This window comes from Gobio gobio, assembly GCF_949357685.1.
Source record: "Gobio gobio genome assembly, chromosome: 16".
Classification (NCBI taxonomy): domain Eukaryota; kingdom Metazoa; phylum Chordata; class Actinopteri; order Cypriniformes; family Gobionidae; genus Gobio; species Gobio gobio.
This window is the reverse complement of record NC_137109.1, coordinates 9,440,001-9,460,021: the sequence shown is the minus strand read 5'-3', so window position 1 is coordinate 9,460,021 and position 20,021 is coordinate 9,440,001. Positions and strand designations below refer to the sequence as shown.

The 20,021-nt window shown below is 38.3% G+C and overlaps 1 protein-coding gene across 1 annotated transcript; it reads left to right on the top strand.

Moving 5' to 3' along the window:
• The first annotated feature begins 1,997 nt into the window (after positions 1 to 1,997).
• Positions 1,998 to 18,753, top strand: rell2 (RELT like 2). The gene is made up of 5 exons (XM_079838745.1): positions 1,998 to 2,396; positions 6,901 to 6,963; positions 7,611 to 7,674; positions 8,057 to 8,236; positions 15,819 to 18,753. The coding sequence occupies exons 1-5, from the start codon at positions 2,204 to 2,206 to the stop codon at positions 16,483 to 16,485; spliced, it is 1,167 nt and encodes a 388-aa protein (XP_079694871.1). The 5' UTR covers positions 1,998 to 2,203; the 3' UTR covers positions 16,486 to 18,753.
• Positions 18,754 to 20,021: the final 1,268 nt, after the last annotated feature.

The window sequence follows — 20,021 nt, the reverse complement described above, 5'->3', positions numbered from 1 at the left end:
AGGAAATAACAAAAGTCCTCACAAGACAGGGAAACACAGGCTGGGATCATGACCAATGCAATAGTAAATACAGCAGAATAGAACAGAACAAATGATATGCATTTCAGAATTTGTTCCACAGTGTCTTGACTGTCTTCTGATTCATCTGGGCAAAAACAGTTGGTAATTTTATGTCATATTTGCATAAAATGTGCACATTTTGTAAGTCTCCCTATCAGACACACTCAATTTAGTCCTTGCAGTCTCTACTAACGAGTTGATGAGATGAATGAGGTGTGATAGATGAGGGAGACGCACACAATGTGCAGGGCTTGGGTTTTTAAACCACTGACCTAGGGTACAATTCAACATACCACATTTAAGGTGCCTGGATTCCGGCTCCGACTTTCAGGCTCTTTCACATTTGAAATGTGTTTCTATGGCATTCAAGCTGAACACTAGCGTCTTTTTGCAATTCACTGGGTGTAACACCTACTGTGACGTCATGTGACTAATGTGTTAATAATATAGAAGATATTACCCTAAGTCGATTTTCCACCGGCAGGCCAAACAGTTCAGTTTGCTTAACCCTTCCATTCCGTGCTGATTTTTGTTTGTGTCTCATATCATTCCCCACTCTTATTGTTATTCACAATGTTATCTGTACCTTTTTTTTTGCATTGTACACATTAAAGGGTTAGTTCACCCAAAAATGAAAATTCTGTCATTAATTACTTCATGTCGTTCGACACCCGTCAGACCTCCGTTCATCTTCGGAACACAAATGAAGATATTTTAGTTGAAATCTGATGGCTCTGAAAGGCCTCCATTGGCACAATGCACGGTTCACTCTCAAGACCCTTAAAAGGTACTAAAGACGTCGTTACAAAGTCCATCTCACTACAGTGGTTCTACAATAACTTTATGAATCGGCGAGAATAGTTTTTGTGCACGTGTCAAACCGCCAAACTGCTGAAATTTGGCGATCCAAACTGCTGAATCGACTCACTGATTCATAACGCTTCGAAGCTTCATGAGGCCGTGTTTTGAAATCGTCATCACTATATAAGTCGTTATTTAGGGTTCCCTTTCAGTCGGTCACTACGACGTACGTCGGTATTACCGACGAATTGGGATCACTTTAGAGAGCCCCTATCAGCTTCGAGATTTAGAGAACAGGCCAATGGGCCATTGGCGTGCGAGATTTGCATCTCGCGCTCCGCCCCGCGCCGCGGGTATAAACAGGAAGCGAGAGCAACGCACTGACGTTTTTCACTGAGGAGCCGAACTAGTGACTCGGCCATGCAGTTATGGTAAGGAACTGTGGCGACGGGACGTACGTCTCCGTTCCCTCCTTCAGGGAACGAGGGTTACCATACGTAACCGAGACGTTTTTTTGTGCACAAAAACTATTCTCGCCGATTCATAAAGTTATTGTAGAACCACTGTAGTGAGATGGACTTTGTATCGACGTCTTTAGTACCTTTTAAGGGTCTTGAGAGTGAACCGTGCATTGAGCCAATGGAGGCCTTTCAGAGCCATCAGACTTCAACTAAAATATCTTCATTTGTGTTCTGTAGATGAACGGAGGTCTTAAGGGGTTTCGAACGACATGAGGGTAAGTAATTAATGACAGAATTTTCATTTTTGGGTGAACTAACCCTTTAATGGAGAAACATAAAATAAAGGGTAAATTACTCGCTCATTCTTTGAAAAAAGACGTCTGTCAGACAAGAAGCAGGAACCGTCTATCGAGATTATAAAAGGTACACTTTATGTGTATAAACTGGCAAACCCAATATCAATCCAGTTGCCTTATTTAAACTGTTGTTTTGGTGAACGGTCATGTGAATAGTTATTCCACTGGTTTTCATGGCAGTTGTTCATGAATAATTTGAATTGATTCGAATGTTAAAACAACAGAATGAGACATGTTTTGCAGGCTGTCGAAGCTGCGTATACCAGAGGGTGTGGGCTGAGTTCCTCTCATCACACGGCTGGATGGCAAGATAAAGGTAGTTGCTAATAGGAAATCTACCCTGATGGAGCTGAGCGGCTGATTATCTCTCTGAGCCAAGAGAGTCAGATGGCGTGACAAAGACGACTTTCTCAGTGCTGGAGAGAAATTAGTTGTAGCTTGTGTGAGCGTCAACTGCCGTATAAATGTAACTGCCATCCTTTTGTCCAATTTGCAGCCAACTGCCTTTGCAAAGAAGACAGTGGGATGACAGACCAAGAGATACCCAATGAGGGTGATCAGTCTCCAACATACATAATCTTCATCCTTGTCTTTTTCTTCTTCATCACTGGCCTTCTGGGTTTCCTAATCTGTCACTTATTGAAGACGAAGGGCTACCGCTGTGAACTGGAAGAGGATGTAGAAGAGTGTGAAGACAAACCGGGGACAGACAAAGATGGCAAGTCATTTCAAACTTTGTTTTGCAAAAATATGCATATGTTTTATACAAAACCCATATTGTCTAAAGATCATAGTTTCTGTATCTTTATCCCATGGAGGTTTTATTTCTCTCCAAATTCCTGGCTTAACACCAAGACATCCCTCAGAACTTCACCACTCACCACTTTTTTTTAATTATTATTATTTGCTTGTATAGTCTGGTCATATGATCCAAACATAAGCACTATTTTTCCATAGACCCCCATTTAACTGGGATATTATAATAATAGACTTTTTAAAAAAGATTTCCGCCCTTGCAGTGCACAGCATGAGGATCACTCTGTCAAAATATGATACACAGTAAGATTTTTGACGAATAAAACATGGTGGTGTTAAGAAGGTAGATACTATTTATATAAATAGTGGTAGGTATATTTGCACAAGAATAAATAGAAAGAACATTTTGTAATAAATAGACTACATGTGACACAAAACCAGTCATAAGGGTACATTTTTTTAAATTGAGATTTATATATCATATGAAAGCTGAATAAATAAGCTTTCCATTTATGTATGGTTTGTTAGGATAAGATCCATTGATGTATGGTTTGTATATTTGGCAGAGATACAACTATTTGAAAATCTGGAATCTGGGTGCAAAAAAATGAAAAGGAGAAAATCGCCTTTAAAGTTGTCCAAATTAAGTCCTTAGCAAGGCATATTATTACTAATAATAAATTTTTTATATATTTACGGTAAGACATTGACAAAATATCTTTATGGAACATGATCTTTACTTAATATTCTAATGATTTTTGGCATAAAAGAAAAATGTATAATTTTGACCCATATTGTTTGATATTGCCACAAATATACCCGTGCGACTTATGACTGGTTTTGTGCTCCAGGGTCACATATGAGGAATGGTGAGTGAAGTTAGGGAAAATGACCTTTGCCAACAAGTTTGGCTATTATTTTTAACTGTATTAAACATACACTGCCAAAAGACAAGAGATTACAAACAGAGTAGCAAGATTGTAATTAATAGTCATTTTATTAACTATATAAGGGTATAAATACTTAGCATTTTGACAAATACAAGCCCAATTTGACACAGTCAACTTGACCATAAGATTAACCTTGTGGGAAACTGGGCACGTACCCAGGATTTGAGATTGAGATGCACATATCTCATTAAAGGGTTCCCAGCAAGACATTTTACGTTTAAAAGATGTCTAATAGCCGTCCAAACACAGCCTTGATGTCTAGGCTAAACCAAGGTGAAATTTGTGCTGTCAGTGAAAATGTAATAGACGTCAGACCATAGCCCAAGAATAGACTAGTCATCAAGAACATGTCAAAGAAATGAAACCAAACACCTTGTAATCACTGTTGACTTTCATGATCACACATCTCGCAAGTTATTTTGCAAAAACGACATGTAACCAAATTCAAGGTTATTTTGGTTAGAAGTGGGTTACTCATACCCGGACTATATCAGGTCTATAGTTAACTGAGACGGTGAAATGACGGCTATTGCTTGCTGGGTTAGTTTACCCAAAAATGTACTCACCCTCATGTCGTTCCAAACCTGTAAGACTTCCGTTCATCTTCGGAACACTCTAGGGGTTTAACCGATGCAAGTGCTTTGTTTGCACAAAAAACCCCCCATAATTTACCACTTTATTTACAAAATATTAATCTTCAATGCGTGTTCGCGCAATGTCTGCTCTCGTTAGCACAACATGCATGTGTCATGGTGCTCTCGTGAACGCATGTTGGAGATAAATTATGTTTTTTTGTGCAAACAAAGCATGCGCGTCGCTTCATAAATTTGCGGTTAAACCACTTGGACCACATGGATTACTTTTATGATGTCTTTACTACCTTACTGGGGCTTTGAAGTGGTAGTTGTGTAGGTGTCAATGGAGGGACAGAAAACACTCAGATTTTATTAACACTAGAACCGCCACAGGGCAAAATTTACCCATGGCTGTTTTTCAAATGTACATAAAAGATTTTCAATAAAATATCCAAGTCACTGACTTTTACTAAAATTGTGTTATTTACAATACCCTGTTGTTAAAAATTGTTTAGATAAAACCAGATTTAAAAAGGGGGCATTTATACCTATAAGCGCCAGCGGGTCAAATTTACCCCTATATAAATAGCAACGTGTAGGCAGTCACACAACGCACGGTCAAATTAAGATGTTTTAGCCTATTTATAAATGTTCAAACTTTGGATAAATTATACATTTTTGTTTAGCTATTTTTTATTGTGTAATTGTTTGCTACTGTGTTGCTGTTTATTCAAGTCTGCCCGTTTCCTGAAAAATATATTTCCGATCTATAATGTAATGAATAAAACAATTTTCATGATTACAGCAATATTGGTGTTGTTGTCTTATTCAAATTATAAATGATATAACTAGGCTATACAAATTAATATTTAATTAGGTGAAACTGTGCGCTTAGATTTGTCGTTTGCACATGCAGTGCGGTGGATTATTATAATCACTCTTTATTGTCTATTTAGGGTATTTTATTAATTTAAATAACATGGGTTATCTTAATATGAGATTAATGACATTTTATTATAATATTACACCACCCAAATATGTATTTATTTCCCTCAAATTCTCGTTATCATTGCAGGCTGATTTAACCTATTCACCAAAAAGTGATTAGTGTAACCTGCTTAAAATAGCACAAAACAGCAGGACAAAAACATAGTTAATGACTAAAAATAATCATTGACAGTGGCATAATACAGTGATATATTACGTTTTTTAGCCGTTTCAAAACAGTAATCATCTGTATGGGTAAATTTTACCCGCTGGCGGTTTTAGGTATACAGCGACCTCTGGCGGTTCTAGTGTTAAAAAGATGTTCATTTGTGTTTTGAAGAAGAATGAAAGTCTTACGGGTTTGTGAGGGTGAATAATTAATGACATAATTAAAATGTTTGGGTGAACGAACCCTTTAAAGGGGCTATATATAGACTTCAGAAACCCTTGTTATTAGAGATGCACGGATTACAATTTTCTTGGCGATTTTGAAAAGTATATTTGAGACTATGTAGATCTGACTATGTGAGACTATAGTTTGAATGAATCCCTTTTCTGTGCCCAACATATTGACATTACGGTACAGGACTGCGTTTCCCAAAAGCATTGCAAGCCTAAGTTGATCATAAAGACCATTGGTGGCAATTGTTCCACGATCGATTTAGGCTTACGATGCTTTGGGGAAACGCAACCCAGAATAGCTCTTTCTGCATTATCCTGATCATTTGTATAAGCGTTAATTTAATCTGTCAGAGAACGGAAGAGAGACTCTTGGGAGCATGTGTAAACATCACATCCTTTAGATTTTCCCGGCGATTTGTCCTTCACATACAAATCATATAGTTTCACAAAGTTTCGTTTCAAGCTGTTCACACATTGCCAGTAAAAAAATATATATAATAGCCTACATGAAAAATCTTAAATATAGCCCCTTTAAACTGAACAAATATACAGGATGATTTATGAAATATTCAGATCAAATTTGAGTCAATCCAGTTTATACAACATGACTTTCATTACCATAATTAAATACAGAGGTGGACAGTAACGAAGTACATTTACTTGAGTACTGTACTTAAGTTCACTTTTTGTGTATCTGTACTTTACTGAAGTATTATTTTTTAGGGAAACTTTTACTTTAACTTCACTACATTTGAAAGACAAATATCGTACTTTTTACTCCACTACATTTCTATCAAGGTCCTCGAAGTCAAAAGTCGTTTCTGTAGCAGCTTTGCAAGTCAGTGGATGATTTTTTCTTCTTCTTTAAAAGTGTTTTTTTTTTGTGCAAAATGTAAATGTCTGGGAGAAAGAGAAGCATAGACATATGGATGAATCTGAGAAAGCCTGATGAACGAGCTCAGTTCAGTCTGTTTTTTGTGCCTCTCAGATGCCAGAGCACGAGTACTGAATAGAGCTTTCTTTTGTGTGTTTTTTTAGCACTTAAACAGACCAATACACACAAAATGTCAATTTTCATTTTGGAAAGTATTCACGTAAACAAAGTTGATTATGTCTTAAGTGAACGTAAACAGTTGGGGGAATATCGGATGTGCATCAGTGTGTAGGATTTGTGCATTCTGCCTTAAAGGGAGAGCAGCTTTGTAAAAAGCTTTGTAACTTTTAAGTATTTAATTGAGTTCAAGATAGTCGTATGCTAGCATGTCGGATGGAGCATCACTGACTGGCTTAAACCACCGTGCATTTATACAACAATGCAACAATAATAAAATAATGCATTGACATAAAAAAGGAAATTTACTTTTGATACTTAAGTACTTTTAAAAGCAAGTACTTCTGTACTTTTACTTAAGTAAACATTTTTTTTAACAACTTTCACTTGTAACAGAGTAATATTTGACTAGTACTTTTACTTTCACTCAAGTAATGGAGTTGTGTACTTTGTCCACCTCTGATTAAATATGACATAAAATTACCAACTGTTTTTGCCCAGATGAATCAGAAGACAGTCAAGACACTGTGGAACAAATTCTGAAATGCATCATTGAGAATGAAGGTACAGATCATTCGTTCTGTTCTATTCTGCTGTATTTACTGTTGTATTTGTCATGATCCCAGCCTGTGTTTCCCTGTCTTGTGAGGACTTTTGTTATTTCATGTCTTGTGTCATGTTTTGTAGTTCTTTGTAGTTGTTCATGTTGATTAGTTCTCTCAGGGTTATCTTGTTAAGCTAGTCTTCCCTTAGTATACATAGTGCTTGTGTCTTACTGGTGTAGGTGGGTTGTTGTACATGTAATGGTTGCTTCTAGTTCGTGTGTCCTAGTGGTCTTTGTTCCTTTATTCCAGGAGTTATTTTGTTCAATGTGTTATTTTATTAAAAAAAACCTGCATTTAGATCCTCGCCTTCGCCTGCTTTCTCCAGCACGTGACAGAACTACCCACCAACTCTAATAAGACACAAGCACTATATATATATACAAAGGGAAGACTAGCTTAACAAGACAACAAGAGGGAGTGGCTAAATTGGAAACACCTGGGAGAACTAATCAACATGAAAAAACTACAAAGAACTACAAAACATGACACAAGACAGGAAATAACAAAAGTCCTCACAAGACAAGGAAACACAGGCTGGGATCATGACAGTATTGGTCATGTATTTAAATGATTTTCACCACGTGTTTTGCTATTTTTGTGTCACAGCCAATATGGAGGCCTTCAAAGACATGTTCGAAGGCCAAAATGTTTGTGAACATCACGATCCACGGTATTATCATTATATTTGTGATCTTTAAATGCTAAATTGATAAACACCAACCTACACATCACATTTGGCTGCATTTTGGTGGACTCAAAGATGAGATATTAACTTTGTATAAATATGTTGTTTGAAATGATATGAACTGCATACATTGAGATTATTTAAGATCTTCCAGTTTGTTTGCAGATATTTTAGTTTGTAATGTGTAATTGTTTTAGTACTCAGTTCAACATTGGCCCTACATACCTCACAGTGATGTAGCACAAGCAAAGACATGTAGATGTGTAAATTAGCGTACACATTGACTGACCTCTAAACTAATGCAAATGTAATTGAGGAATAGTGGCCATTTCAGCATTACTTAAATCATTTTATTTTTCCTAACCAGGTTACATCACAAAGATAGTGCAGTTGGTCTTCCCCTTCACCATCATACAATTCATCTGGGTGGGGAAATCAGCTCTTGCATCCACTGTATGCAAGGACATATATTAAAAACACGCCGCAGAAGCCGTGTGGCTAGAAGCAAAGCTCGGCCAGTGGAGCAGACTGTGTTTTCTGTGGGAAGGTGAGACTCTGTTATCTGTTATTATATATCAGTCAGAAAGGTACAGTAATGGACATGCTAAAGTTTTCAAAGACATGCAATACCACAAATGGAAGTATGTATGGAACATGTTTGTGCTTCTTCAAAAATGAATTGAATCTTGCCTAGATTATAGAGGTGCAAACACTATATTGCCAAAAGTATTGGAAAACCCCTGCAAATCATTGAATTCGGTCGAATCAGGCTTCTCTGTCTGGCAATCCGATGGATGAGTCTGGGTTTGGCGGTTGCCAGGAGAACGGTACTAGCCGGACTGCATTGTGCCAAGTGTAAAGTTTGGTGGAGGGAGGATTATGGTGTGGGGTTGTTTTTCAGGGGTTGGGCTTGGCCCCTTAATTCCAGTGAAAGGAACTCTTGATGCTCCAGCATACAAGACATTTTGGACAATTTCATGCTCCCAACTTTGTGGGAACAGTTTAGGGATGGCCCCTTCCTGTCCCAACATGACTGCGTACCAGTGCACAAAGCAAGGTTCATAAAGACATGGATGAGTGAGTTTGGTATGGAGGAACTGGCCTGCACAGAGTCCTGACCTCAACCCGATAGAAACACCTTTGGGATGAATTAGAGCGGGATGCGAGCCAGGCCTTCTCGTCCAACATCAGTGCCTGACCTTACAAATGCGCTTCTAGAAGAATGGTCAGAAATCCCCATAAACACACTCCTAAACCTTGTGGAAAGCCTTCCCAGAAGAGTTGAAGCTGTTAGAGCTGCAAAGGGTGGGCCAACTCCATATTAAACCCTACGGATTAAGAATGGGATGTCATTAAAGTTCATGCGCATCTAAAGACAGGCGTCCCAAGACTTTTGGCAATATAGTGGAGTAAGTTTTTTAAAAGAAGCTTTACAGGAGTTCCCATGTATGCTGGGCATTGGGACTAAAAAATGCTAATATTAGTCTGATGACAAATAAGAGTATCCACGATAAAATACACATTTTATTTCTATAGCACATTTGAAACAACTGCGGTTGACCAAAGTGCTTTCCAGCATAATAAATACAAAACAAGCAATTACATACAGTACATCCACACTAGACTTAAAAGCATCCATTTAATTTAATGTGCATTTGGAAGAGAGTTCCATAAGCAAGGAGCAACCACAGAAACGGCCCTATCACCCTTTGGATTTAATCTAGTTTCGGGAACATGAAAAATCTGGCTGGAAGATCTCACATGCCTTGTGTTTTGATAAGATATCAAAAGGTCATTTAAAAATATGTTTTGGTGCAACACCATGCAAGCTTTAAAAACAGCAATATAACCTTAAACTCAAATTCTGAATTTTACAGGCAACAAGTGTAAAGAGTCCAAAACTGGGGTAATACTGGCCCACCGACTGACCATATTTTCTCCCAATTTTTTTTCCTCCATTATGTTACTTGATAGAATTTGACTGTCGGCTTTGGCTTGCCTAATTGGGGTTTAAAAAACATTTAAAGGGTTAGTTCAGTCAAACATGAAAATTATCCCATGATTTACTCACCCTCAAGCCATCCTAGGTGTACATGACTTTCTTCTTTCAGCCGAACACAATCGGAGTTATATTAAAAATATCCTGGCTCTTCCAAGATTTCAACTGAATAATGACACTATTGTCTCCTTGCTTTACAGCTGAAATTGAAGTAATTTCATGATAAATTCTGCAACTTTTACACTGTTATTTCCTTTTTGTTACTGCAAAGCTGCTTTGAATCTAAATTGTATAAAGCAATATACACCGATCAGACACAAATTTATGACCACTGACAGGTGAAGTGAATAACACTGATTATCTCTTCATCACGGCACCTGTTAGTGGGTGGGATATATTAGGCAGCAAGTGAACATTTTGTCCTCAAAGTTGATGTGTTAGAAGCAGGAAAAATGGGCAAGCGTAAGGATTAGAGCGAGTTTGACAAGGGCCAAATTGTGATGGCTAGACGACTGGGTCAGAGCATCTCCAAAACTGCAGCTCTTGTGGGGTGTTCCCGGTCTGCAGTGGTCAGTCTCTATCAAAAGTGCTCCAAGGAAGGAACAGTGGTGAACCGGCGACAGGGTCATGGGCGGCCAAGACTCATTGATGCACGTGGGGAGCGAAGGCTGGCCCGTGTGGTCCGATCAAACAGACGAGCTACTGGAGCTCAAATTGCTCAAGAAGTTAATGCTGATTCTGATAGAAAGGTGTCAGAATACACAGAGCATCACAGTTTGTTGCGTATGGGGCTGCATAGCCGCAGCCCAGTCAGGGTGCCCATGCTGACCCCTGTCCACCGCTGAAAGCACCAACAGTGGGCAGACCTTGTACACGCTTTCATGGAAATGGTATTCCCTGGTGGCTGTGGCTTTTTCAGCAGATAATGCGGCACAAAGCAAAAATGGTTCAGGAATGGCTTGAGGAGCATAACAACGAGTTTGAGGTGTCGACTTGGCCTCCAAATTCCCCAGATCTCAATCCAATGGAGCATCTGTGGGATGTGCTGAACAAACAAGTCCGAACCATGGAGGCCCCACCTCGCAACTTACAGGACTTAAAGGATCTGCTGCTAACATCTTGGTGCCAGATACCACAGCACACCTTCAGGGGTCTAGTGGAGTCCATGTCTCGACGGGTCAGGGGGACCAACACAATGTCAGGACGGTGGTCATTATATTATGCCTGATCGGTGTATAAATAAATGACTTGAACCTAATAAAAGTATTTTATTATTATTTTATAATAATGCATTTGAATATAAATACCTTGCATAACCAGAAGCTATGCCACTGCCCAGCCAGCACAGTCATGTGGGGCCCATATGGGCGTCACCTGGGCTGTCTAACTGGGGCCCAGCCAGTTTTGTCGTCAGTTTCCATGTAGGCCCCACATGGGCTAGCCCAGATGAACTGAACACTGCTCAGTGTGCACACTACAGGCTGTTAAATGTAACTGAATCAGTGTTGGAGTTAATGAGATAATTAAGTGATTAATAGAGTAATGACTGAATATTATTGAAGACTCCTGATGATAACAAGCAGAATCACTGAAGGACAGAGAAACACAACAGACTTCAGACACAACTTCACAAAAGCATTATCAGCTTCCCTTTTTACCTATTAGATTGACTTTCTGTTATCTTAGTTTTTATTGATAATTCCCACTGAGCAAAGGTGTACGTTGAAAAGACGTCCACTGAGGAGCCAGAATGAAAGTTTTTATGACGTCTGTTTTTGACGTGTTCTGCACGTCCGATATAGACGTTTATGGAACCTCAGGGTTAAAAACTAGTTCAAATGTGCTCATTGTGGACATATTTCCCATTTGTAATTGCAAAGCAACTCACAGACAGTGTGTGTTTGTCCAGAAATCATGAAAATAAAAGAAACTTAGCTCACACCTTTAGACACTTTAGAAAACGTATCATCTGTAATTCACACATCTTTGGATCGTGAGAGAATCGTGGGATTCAATCCAGGATCTTCTTGCTGTGAGGAGACAGTGTTTCCCACTGAGACACTGGTGCTGCCCTTAATCACAGACATAAGACACACTTTGACTATTTCTGTCAGACGTCTACAGAAGCTCTTACTGAGAATTAACAGAGCTTTAGATGTTGATGTTTATGGTTAATTTGAAGTCACCATTGTGGTGGGAAGTGTTTGCTTTAGTTGGGCTCTTGGTCCCTGTACTTGAGTTAGCATTTCTTTGGCAGCTGTAACTGTGTGTGTTAAACACAATACTTATGGCTGAGAAAGCAAAGATAAAGTGACTTCAGGTGTTGTCAGCTCCTTGTTGATGACTAAATCATCAGAAGTCTAGAATATGATGTTGTGCTTTTGAGTTTTATGTTCTTGTTCGGCAAATAATAATTTGTTTATATACTATAACCTTGTGAATCTGCTGTATTGACGCCAATAGCAATAAACAAATCACTCATCCTGAAAGATGATAAAACAGCAGGTGCACATTGTTTTGAGAAAAATATTTCACATAGTCACACACGGACATCAAGATTTTGCATATGATTCACAACAACGGTGACAATCAAGCATGAGTTTTGTACTTTGAAGCTACCCATCATGCATTGCAGCATGAAGTTTTTTTTGTTATGATTGTCACCGTTGTTGTGAATCATATGCAAAATCTTGATGTCTGCGTGTGACTATGTGAAATATTTTCTCAAAACAACGTGCACATGCGGTTTTATCATCTTTCAGGATAAGTGATTATTTTATTGCGATTAGTCCCGATACAGTGGATTCACAAGGTTATAGTATATAAACAAATTATTATTTGCCAAACAAGAACATAAAACTCAAAAGCATAACATCAGATTCTAGACTTCTGATGATTTAGTCATCAACAAGGAGCTGACAACACCTGAAGTCACTTTATCTTTGCTTTCTCAGCCACAACTATTGTGTTTTACACACACAGTTACTATTGTGTTTTACACACACAGTTACAGCTGCCAAAGAAATGCTAACTCAAGTACAGGGACCAAGAGCCCAACTAAAGCAAACGCTTCCCACCACGATGGTGACTTCAAATTAACCATAAACATCAACATCTAAAGCTCTGTTAATTCTCAGTAAGAGCTTCTGTAGACGTCTGACAGAAATAGTCAAAGTGTGTCTTATGTCTGTGATTAAGGGCAGCACCAGTGTCTCAGTGGGAAACACTGTCTCCTCACAGCAAGAAGATCTGGATTGAATCCCACGATTCTCTCACAATCCAAAGATGTGTGAATTACAGATGATACGTTTTCTAAAGTGTCTAAAGGTGTGAGCTAAGTTTCTTTTATTTTCATGATTTCTGGACAAACACACACTGTCTGTGAGTTGCTTTGCAATTGCAAATGGGAAATATGTCCACAATGAGCACATTTGAACTAGTTTTTAACCCTGAGGTTCCATAAACGTCTATATCGGACGTGCAGAACACGTCAAAAACAGACGTCATAAAAACTTTCATTCTGGCTCCTCAGTGGACGTCTTTTCAACGTACACCTTTGCTCAGTGGGAATTATCAATAAAAACTAAGATAAAGAAAGTCAATCTAATAGGTAAAAAGGGAAGCTGATAATGCTTTTATGAAGTTGTGTCTGAAGTCTGTTGTGTTTCTCTGTCCTTCAGTGATTCTGCTTGTTATCATCAGGAGTCTTCAATAATATTCAGTCATTACTCTATTAATCACTTAATTATCTCATTAACTCCAACACTGATTCAGTTACATTTAACAGCCTGTAGTGTGCACACTGAGCAGTGTTCAGTTCATCTGGGCTAGCCCATGTGGGGCCTACATGGAAACTGACGACAAAACTGGCTGGGCCCCAGTTAGACAGCCCAGGTGACGCCCATATGGGCCCCACATGACTGTGCTGGCTGGGTGGGTTCTCTTGATCTTTTTCTGTTTTATGTTGGTTGCACCATGTGACTTTGATCTGATGAACAAAATGTTCATATTAATAAGCAGTTTTCTTTTTCTTTCCTTTTCTTTCTTTTTTTTCTTCTAATAAGTAATAATAAAATACACCATAAATATGCCATACCACTTAATATGGTTTTCTTTTAAATGATTTTAGAGCTATTTGCTCTTAGTGTAAATTTCGTCTATCACTAAGAAAATTTTATTTTCACTTAGTATAAATACAACCCCAAATCAGAAAAAGTTGGGAAAGTATGGAAAACGCAAAAAAAAAAAAAAGAAGAAGTGATTTCTAAATTTACTTTGACTTGTATTTCATTGCAGACAATATGAACACAAAATATTTAATGTTTTGTCTGGTCAACTTCATGTCATTTGTAAATATGCATCCTTTCCTGTCATTCAGACCTGCAACACATTTCAAAAAAAGTTGGGACAGTAAAGCATTTACCACTTAGTAATGTTGCCATTCCTTTTCACAACACTTAAAAGACGTTTAGGGACTGAAGACACCAAGTGATGAAATGTTTCAGGTGTAATTTTGTCCCATTCTTCCTGCAAACAAGTCTTAAGGTGGGCATCAGTACGGGGTCTCCGTTGTCACACATTCTCTATTGGAGACAGGTCAGGACTGAGGCAGGCCAGTCTAGTACCCGAACCCTCTTCCTCCGCAGCCAGGACTTTGTAATGTGTGCAGAATGTGGTTTTGCATTGTCTTGTTGAAATATGCATGGACGTCACTGGAAAAGATGTCTTCTTGAAGGCAGCATATTATGCTCCAAAATCTCTATGTACTTTTCAGCATTAATGGTGCCTTCACAGAAGTGCAAGTTACCTTTGCCAAGGGCACTGACACAACCCATCCCATGACAGACCCTGGCTTTTGGACTTGTTGCTGGTAACAGTCTGGATGATCCTTTTCTTCTTTGGTCCAGAGCACACGGCGTCCATTCCTCCCAAAAAATACCTCAAATACTGATTCATCTGACCACAGTACACGTTTCCACTGTGTGATGGTCCATCCCAGATGCCTCCGAGCCCAGAGAAGTCGACGGCGCTTCTGGACACTGTTAACATAGGGCTTCCTTTTGGCACAGTACAGTTTTAACTGGCATTTGTGGATGTAACTACGTATTGTGGTACTTGACAAAGGTTTGCCAAAGTAGTCCTGAGCCCATGTGGTGATATCGCTTCTAGATGAATGATGATTCTTGATGCAGTGCCGCCTGAGGGATCGGAGATCACGGTTGTTCAGCTTAGGCTTGCACCCTTGTCCTTTACGCACTGAAAATCCTCCAGATTCCTTGAATCTTTTAATTATGTTATGCACTGTTGAATGTGAAATATCCAAATCTCTTCCTATCTTTCTTTGAGGAACATTGTTTTTAAACATTTCAATAATTTTCTCACTTATTTGTTGGCAAACTGGCGATCCTCGGCCCATCTTTGCTCCTAAAGGATTAGACCTTTCTTGGATGCTGCTTTTGTACCAAATCATAATTACAATCACCTGTTGACATCACCTGTTTCAAATCACATCATTATTTAACCATTTTACCTCATTACTAGCCCTAAATTGCTCCTGTCCCAACTTTTTTTGAAATGTATTGCAGGTCTGAATGACAGGAAAGGATGCATATTTACAAATGACATGAAGTTGACCAGACAAAACATGAAATATTTTGTGTTCATATTGTCTGCAATGAAATACAAGTCAAAGTAAATTTAGAAATCACTTCTTTTTTTTTTTTTTTGCATTTTCCATACTGTCCCAACTTTTTTTGATTTGGGGTTGTATAATCTAGTTGCTATTTACACTTAGTGCAAATAGCCGCTGCCTTTTTTTAAAAAATTGATACACTAAAACTGAATTAAAATGAATGTATTCAAGTCAGTGAATGTATGAATGAATATGAACAAAAAGTATGACCATGTTGATCCAGTTTTGTAAAGACATTCATGTGTAAGCATGAATGAAATGTATCTAAAACTATTTGAAGCATTGAAACGTCATCCTTTAGGTCAAAAGCATTTTAGGATAATGAGAAACATACAGACTTTTGACTGTGTTGATCATGGAAGATAATAGCAAAATCTGCAAAATGCTAAATTTACAGAATAATTTTCTAACCTAACTAATACTTACCTAAATTCACAGATTTCGTGTCACCCACATGGATAAGAGAAACAGCCTGCAAGGTTCAATCAACCTTTCTACCTCAAAGCCAGGAAACACGTCAAATGACACAACGCTCTCTGATAGCAGGGCAGGATTTAAAGACACTTCAAAAAAGGAGGAATACAACATCCAGAACATGTTCAAAGACACTGGAGCAACCAATGGCAAAGTCCCAAATGTAGGCAAACGGAAGAAGAGTGTCACGTTGTTCGGCTTCTATAAGGGTGCTAATCCTGTGGAGACCAAAGGCGGACCGGAAGTGTGTGAGGAGGACAAGGAGGGGTCAACCACCGCTGATCCGTTATCTGTCTCTCTAGAAGAAGGCTTGAGCTCAGTAGCACTGTCTCCCACTGACGAAACAGCTTTAGATGAAAATTCAAATAAAGGTCTTAAATTAGAGGAGATCAGCCTAGAGAACGAAAAGGCTGATGAAGCGACTTTAAACGTGAAATTGCGAGACAAATTAAGCACAAGCACAACAGAGATAGTTTGTGATCGTTCTAATAGATTTTCGGTGGTACGAACTACGGAAGAGCCTGCCATCCCACCTGTAGCCGCCGCTGACTATAGAGAAGATACGACAAAACACGAGGACGTTAAGACTGGCCAAGTTAGTCAGGAGGGTACAGACAATCAGCAGATATGATTACAGCGTCACATCCGCACAAGCATAACAATTATCAGATGGTCAGACGATTGTTTATTAAGAAGGGGACTCAAATGGAAAACGTATAATTTGCCACAGCACTGCTTTGACCAAAAATACACCTGGTTCTCAGTTAATTGCATATTAAATCTATAAATATGATAAGGGTTAATCAATAAGCAAAGGCTATTAAAATATATTGACAATTTGGTCCTTTAGCCTTAATCCTTCCCTCGGGTCATTTTGACCCGAAAATTGAGTGTTCATCGGAGTGGTCCAAGACCCTAGCAATTTTGTCGCACTTGAACCACAAATGCACACAAAAAAATTAACTGGATTCGAGAATTTTTGTGCTTAAAAAGTAACAAATCCTTCCCTCACGGGTCAATTTAACTCCTTAGAAATGATGGGAATGCAAGGAATGCTTCACATAGAAAACTAAAAATGCTAAAACTTTACCAAAAAATAATTTTATAATGTCTACGTGTGTATCTGAATGCATACTGAAGAGAAACTGACTTTAGGACCCAGCGGAACAGCTAATTTGATCTATATTGAGCTATAACGCTAGCTTGGTCCTACCAGACTCTCGTACATTTCATTTGTACGGACAGTCTGGCCACTCTCCATTGACAAGAGTTTACTTCCTTGAAGGCGGGAACTCTGTTGAAGTTTAAAACTATTAGATCTGCCCAGAGCCACTCTGGATCTGCCATAACCAATCGCTAACGTTTGGTCGTGATGTATGTCATCTCAAACTAGCGCATCAACGTCATCGTTCTCAGCCACTCCCTCTGTTCGCTGATTGGACGGGTTAAAATTGGACCAGAGAAAACCAGAGAATATACCGCAATCCCAGACGGAGTACTGATGGAAAATGAAAATTGAGCGGAAGTACGTAGGAGGGCGGAGCCAGGTGGCAAGAGTCATGAAATATATTAGATTATATTTTTCCACAAGAGGTCGGCAAAGACACCCAATGTAAGATATTTTGAGTTTAATTGAAAGGGTTATGCATGAAATGGTGAGTTAATGTGAAAGAATGTGAAGCATGTGCTTCAATTATTATTTATTGATAAAATCTAGTAATAAATTAGTAATTAAATGGAAAAATCTCCGAAAAGTTGCATTAACAAAAAAAACAAAACAAATATGATCAAAATGAAATAAGCTTTCTGGACAAAAAAAAGTATAATTTTACGGCTTCTGGTCATTTTGACCCGCGATGGAAAGATTTGTTACAAAGTGCGAGGAGGGAGGGATGAGGGTTAGAAAGCAGCTTAATTCAGGCATCGCTCATATTAAAATAACACTGTACTCAATTGTGTTATTGGGGACTCTTTTTACCTTAACTATTTAAACTTATGTCATGTGTCCTTGTATATAAGACTGCAAAAACAGTCAGCAGTTATGCAGGTCATCAATGAATAGAAATGTATTTATTGGACTATATGAACATTTCTATTTATTAAAGACATTTCACCACCCGTCCAGATGGCTTCATCAGTTGTGGACAAAATACATTTGATGTGATGGGCTTGGAATTGTGTGAATATGGCTGAAATGTCTGGTTTTTAAAAGTTTGAAAGGTCTGAACAGAAGAGGGGACAAACATTGCTTGTGAACCACTTACAGCTCATCAAATTATATAATAGCCTAATCATCAATAAACACTGGCAATTCTGTCGACCTCTAAAATTCTTTCTTTCTGAAGCACATTTTAATTTGGAGCCAGAGATACAGTATGGAGAAGTACTGTAGCCTCAGCTCGGCCCGTCTTACTATAACAATCTGATTCATATTGCACACAAAACTGGAAAACACTTCATCAGTCTATCAATGTCAGGTCTTTTTATCAGTTCACTTTTGAGGATGAAGTAATCACTGGATTTGCCAAAGTTTTGCAAAGTTAGTAACATAATATTTCTTATAGATATTTAATTTTGTTTGAGATTATCGTACCATTATTTAAATACATGATTAATCGCATAAAGTCCTGGGGTAGTGTGACAACTGACAGATAACAAAAATGCTGCTTGTCTTCAAGCATTAATTGTGGTAAATAGGAACTATATATGTCGTTTTTTGACATATGTTGGTAGACAGATGTTGTTGTTGTTTGTTTTCGTGCAGTAAAAAGCAAAAATTGCTCCATCTGTACTCAGTTTATCCTATGTTTGACATTTTCCCTTGGTTTCCATTGAGTTTCTTGTTTCGTTTCAGTACAATTTTTGTATACCTGTGTATGTTTTTTTTTTTTGAGAACAGAAAATAAAATATTAAAATAAAATAAAATAGTTGAAATAAAAGTTATTTACACTATCCATGTCAGCCAGCCCTGTAACAATGCTCAGTACAGATTGAATGACCTAGAAATAGTGCATAAAAAAAGAGGAAAGAAAGACTCGTCACCTCTGATGATAACATAAATATTTTTCTATTTTTGGAGCTGTGGTGTGCCAACTTTTCCTTTTTTCCTCATTGAGCTTTTTGCCCATGGATGTGCACATATTGGGTTGAATCTTTCTAGAAATATTTAGCAAAATCACTCTTTGGCTGCATCTGAAATCGCATACTTCACAGCTACTTCTCCCGGCGAGATTCTGAAATTAAGCTAAGTCTAAAAACAGCTTTTATTGTAACCAAGCCCAGAGAACGACTCATTGTGGAATGTGCCGAAAGACAGACGCCTCCACAGAAGATCAACGCCTACTTCATCATTGCAACTTTGGCCCCGCCCACTGGTGTGTTAGTGAGATGAAGAGGAGAAAAGAGCGATACAGGATGGACTACAATTAACATTACCTTATAAGGATCCTAATGTTAGGAATGTGCTTATTTATTTTCAACAATGTGAATGTCTCAGTTGAGCATTATTTATTAGTATTCGGTACATTTCACTGTGGATTCTTTGGTAAATCAGTCGCAATTTTGGCGCAGGCTTTACAAACAGACTTTTACAATACGGACTCGACAGTAATGCCGCAACATGTGATGGTGTGCACACCAAAAGTGAAGCGAATATTCGCACTGCGTTACTCGCTCTAGATTAATCACTTGTGCGAATAAAAACATTGCATGATGAGGAGTGTCTTCACGCACATCTTCACACACATCAACAACAACGTTTCCTTCTGTCATTTTTTCTGTCATCAACTGTAAACCAGTTCATAATAATGTAAAACTCATAGCTAGAATCAAGTAATAGACGCATATTTTTATCACTGACAATCACATCGTCCAATTTGCGTCACCCACAAGAATTAGCATCTTTGCATTGACTTTCTTTGTAATCTACCCGCGCAAATAATTAAAGGATTAGTTCACTTCAAAATGAAAATTTCCTGATAATTTACTCACCCCCATCTCATCCAAGATGTTCATGTCTTTGTTTCTTCAGTCGAAAAGAAATTACGTTTTTTTAGGAAAACATTCCAGGATTTTTCTCCACATAATGGACTTCAATGGCAACCAAAATGTTGAAGGTCCAAATCAATGCAGTTTCAAAGTAAGGGCTTTAGGCTCTGCAAGAATTC